Source organism: Mobula birostris, chromosome 29, assembly GCF_030028105.1.
Source record: "Mobula birostris isolate sMobBir1 chromosome 29, sMobBir1.hap1, whole genome shotgun sequence".
NCBI lineage: Eukaryota > Metazoa > Chordata > Chondrichthyes > Myliobatiformes > Myliobatidae > Mobula > Mobula birostris.
The window spans coordinates 3,727,610-3,731,845 of record NC_092398.1 but is presented as its reverse complement, the minus strand read 5'-3'; the positions used below and the strand labels follow the sequence as shown (position 1 = coordinate 3,731,845).

Here is a 4,236-nt window from a genome sequence, read left to right as displayed (position 1 = left end):
TTCTGTCTTCTGCCTCTTTCCTTTCTTGGGCCTGTACTCACTGGAATTCAGAAGAATGAGGGGGGATCTCATTGAACCCTATCAAATACTGAAAGGCCTTGATGGAGGGGATGTGGAGAGATTGTTTCTTATGTTGGGAGAGTCTAAGACCAGAGGATACAGCCTCAAAATAGAACGGAGATGAGGGGAATTTCTTTAGCCGACAAAGGTGAATCTGTGGAATTCGTTGCCATGGGTAGCTCTGGAGGCCAAGTCATTAGGTATATTTAAGGTTGGTAGGTTCTTGATTAGTCGGGGCATGAAGGGATACTGGGAGAAGGCAGGAGATTGGGGCTGAGAGGGAAAATAGAATAGCGGAGCAAATTCGATGGGTTGATTGGCCTAATTCTGCTCCTATATCTTATGGTCTTATGATCTTCCTATTCCTGATGAAGGGGTCCCGGCAGGAAACGTCCACTGTTTATTCCCCTCCCGATGCTGCCTGTCCTAGTGAGTTCCTCCACCATGATGTGTTACATTTGTTTTTTTTATCTGCCCGGTTTATTTTGGTAATTTATAGTAATGTTATGTCCTTGCACTGTACTCATGCAGCAAAACAACAAACCTAAAGACCCATACTCATGGATTCGGAAACAGTTTCTTCCCCTCTGTCATGAGATTTCGGAACGGGTCGATGAACGACACCACATTATTGTTTTATTCTGCATTTTTATATATTTTGGAATTTATATTAATTTTATGCCGTTGCCACTGCAGAACAGCGCATTTCACGGTGATAATATATCAGATTCTGAATCGATTGGCAGACAGCGACCTTCCACAAACAGGGAATGGCTGAATGCACTTGATAGAATTCTGACATAACGTTCGGGTCGGTGGACCCCGGCTAGTTTGCATGCGGTGCGGTGTGGTCAGATCGGACCCCGAGGACCCCGCCGAGGGCGGGAGTCCCTGCTCGACTTTATGAATGAAGCCTCATTTGCATGCAGCGCGCGTCCCCGCCCCTGCCGGGCGATGACGTCACCGAGGCGCTGGAGCAGGCGAACGTTGCAGGATCAATGTGCCACTTCCGGGAGCCGTGAGTCAGGGGCTGCGATACAAAAGCACTCGGCAGCCACGGATGAGGCAGAGAGGCATCGGCGAGAGTCCGGAGTCCCCTCACGCCGCAAAGTCCCCGCTCTGCAAACCGGCTCCGATGTGCAACATCTGAACCAGCAGGTAAAGGCTCAGATTTCAAGTAAGGCGATGCATCGTTTGCCAATAGGCAGCGAGTTACTGTTAGTATTTTGATTCCTGAACGGTCCGTGAACAATATCTCGTGTTCCCTTTTTTGCATTATATATTGACTGTTCATATATATATATATAATGTTTTGTGTCCTTGCACTGGACTACTGCCGCTAAACAGAAAATTCCACGTCCTATATCAGTGATTATAAACGCGATTCTGATTTTTGTTCCCAGTGAACCGTTTTCAATTGTAAACAGGCTGTACCTTGTGCGTTGCAATGCTCCTGGTGTGCTGCTGCAAAATAGACATGAGGCGAGCATATATCATCAGAAGCTTTGCAAACTAGACGGCGGGGTAGACTGGGGTTATAATATTCGTGGCAGACGGTTAAAGCTGATTCGCACTTGGGTTTGTTGCAGGTCGCTCCCGCAATGAACGAGAATATCTCCAGGAACTCGGCGGATGCTCTGCCCGGCTGGTTCGCTGCCGGCGAGGAGCGGGCGACGTTAGACCTGGCGGCCCAGGAGCCCTCTCTCAATCCCTGGGATATTGTGCTGTGCGTCTCCGGGACGGTCATCTCCTGCGAAAACGCCGTGGTGGTGGCGATCATCTTCTACACGCCGGCCCTGCGGACCCCCATGTTCCTGCTGGTCGGCAGCCTGGCCACGGCGGACCTCCTGGCCGGCCTGGGACTCATCGTTCACTTTGTATTCCTGTACTGCCTTCAGTCTGAGCTTGTCAGCCTTGTCACCGTGGGTCTGCTCGTCTGCTCCTTCACCGCCTCTATCTGCAGCCTACTCGCCATCACCGTGGACCGTTACCTGTCCCTGTACAACGCACTCACCTATTACTCGGAGCGGACGGTCACACGGACTTACCTCATGCTGCTGCTCACCTGGGGGGTCTCGGTGAGCCTGGGCTTGCTGCCCATCCTGGGCTGGAACTGTGTCAGGGACGCCTCGCTGTGCGGCGTGGTCCGCCCGCTGACCAAGAACAACTTAATCATCCTCTCCGTCTCTTTCTTCATGGTGTTCGGCATGATGCTCCAGCTCTACATGCAGATCTGCAAGATCGTGTGCCGGCACGCCCACCAGATCGCCCTGCAGCGGCACTTCCTCGCCACCTCCCACTACGTGACCACCAGGAAGGGCATCTCCACCTTGGCCGTCATCCTGGGCACCTTCGCCGTCTGCTGGCTCCCTTTTGCCATCTACTGCCTGATGGGGGACTACAGTTACCCGAGGCTGTACACGTACCTCACCTTCCTGCCGGCCATTTACAACTCTATGATCAACCCCGTTATTTATGCCTACCGTAACCAGGACATCCAGAAGATCCTGTGGACCGTTTGCTGCGGGTGTTTCTCGTCCAAGCTCCCCTTTCGCTCCAGGTCGCCCAGTGACGTCTAGCTGCTCAGGGGGGTAAGAGGGAGAGTGTCCCCGCCGCGTTGTTGAGCCAAGGTCCGGTCCCCGGGAGCTGATCCAGTGTGAAAAAAAAACAATTGCACTACAAACCAAAACCGACATTGGGAAGCGAACGAGGGGTCTTAGCACTGCCTTCGTGTTTGCACAGCGGACAGTACCGAACCACAAGACCGAATGCAATGAAGAGACTTTGTGTACTGCATCCGAATTTGCACATTAGTTTAAAACAAACTGTACGACATGCACTTTCAATTCAGTCCTTATCTGCACAACAAAGTTTATTAAAGATAGTCGTTCGTGATTTTTTTTTTGGAAGATATAAAATGTAGTCTTGTTTATAATCATCAATAAAAAAAGTCATTACTTTGTCATAGAAACGCGATGGTTTTGTCTGTAATTCCACTGTACTCCAATGATTCATCGTACAGGCCATAAGACATCGGAGCAGTGTTGGGCCGTTCGGCCCATCAAGTGTGCTCCCGCCGTTAACCCTCCCAACCCCATTCCCACCTTCTCCCCCATAAGCTCTGATCAGAATCAGGTTTAATATCACCGGCTTATGTCGTGAAATATGTTGAGTTTGCGGCAGCAGTACAATGCAATACTGAATATTAAAAACTGAATTACAGTAAATATGTGTGTGTGTGTGTGTGTGTGTGTGTGTGTGTGTGTGTGTGTTAAATAGCCAACTGAAATAAGTAGTGCATAAACAGAAATAAAAAAGTAGTGAGGTAGTGTCCATAGGTTCAATGTCTATTCAGAAATCTGATGGCAGAGGGGAAGAAGCTGTTCCTCACTCGCTGAGTGTGTGTCTTCAGGCTCCTGTACCTCTTACCCGACGGTAACAATGAGCAGAGGACATGTCCTGGGTGATGGGAGGTCCTTAATGATGGATACCACCTTTTTGAGGCATCGCTCCTTGAAGATGCCCTTACTAATGAAGAAAATGTAACATACAGTCAGTATATTACTTGCTCGCTTATGTCCATTGCCCCTACTGGCCGCCGACAGCAACTCGCCAGAATCCTCTGTCCTAACTCCCAGGGGTGAGGTCTTCAGTCGGTGTTTCCGTAGTTCTGGGTTTATTTTTTAAACGGAGTGGGATTGCTAGCACCGTGCCCAAGCCTCCTCCCTTTCCAGCCACGCTGGGGGCTGACCATGGCGGAGAGGGCCACGCACCGTGGGGCGGAGGGGTGCCGTAGTGGTTAGCACGGCGCTTGACCGTACCAGCGCCCTATGCCCGCCGCTGCCCGTGAGGCATTGCTGTGATCTCCCCGTGACTGTGCCGGTCTCCTCCCACAGTTCAAGGGTGTGTAGGTTGTAAATTGTAAATTGTCCCGTCGTTAGGCTAGGATTAAAATGAGGGATTGCCGGGCAGCGTGGCTTGAAGGGCTGGAAGGTCTATCCCGCGCTGCATCGAAATAAACAAACAAACAAACAAACAAATAAATAAATAAATAAATGCAGTGGAACTTGGTTTATTATCGTCACGTGTACCGAGAAAAACTTTCGTTTACACCATTCGGACAGACCAAAATCAGGTTTATTATCACCTGCACGTGTCGTGAAATTTGTTAACATA

General features: G+C 50.2%; 1 protein-coding gene across 1 annotated transcript; it reads left to right on the top strand.

Annotated features, from left to right (window-relative positions):
• Positions 1 to 1,142: 1,142 nt before the first annotated feature.
• Positions 1,143 to 2,962, top strand: gpr3 (G protein-coupled receptor 3). The gene is made up of 2 exons (XM_072246366.1): positions 1,143 to 1,218; positions 1,650 to 2,962. Exon 2 carries the CDS (start codon positions 1,662 to 1,664, stop codon positions 2,637 to 2,639), a length of 978 nt encoding a protein of 325 aa, XP_072102467.1. The 5' UTR covers positions 1,143 to 1,218; positions 1,650 to 1,661; the 3' UTR covers positions 2,640 to 2,962.
• Positions 2,963 to 4,236: the final 1,274 nt, after the last annotated feature.

Coding starts and splice junctions, on each gene's coding strand:
- gpr3 (XM_072246366.1), top strand. CDS start 1,662: ATGAACGAGAATATCTCCAGGAACTCGGCGGATGCTCTGCCCGGCTGG.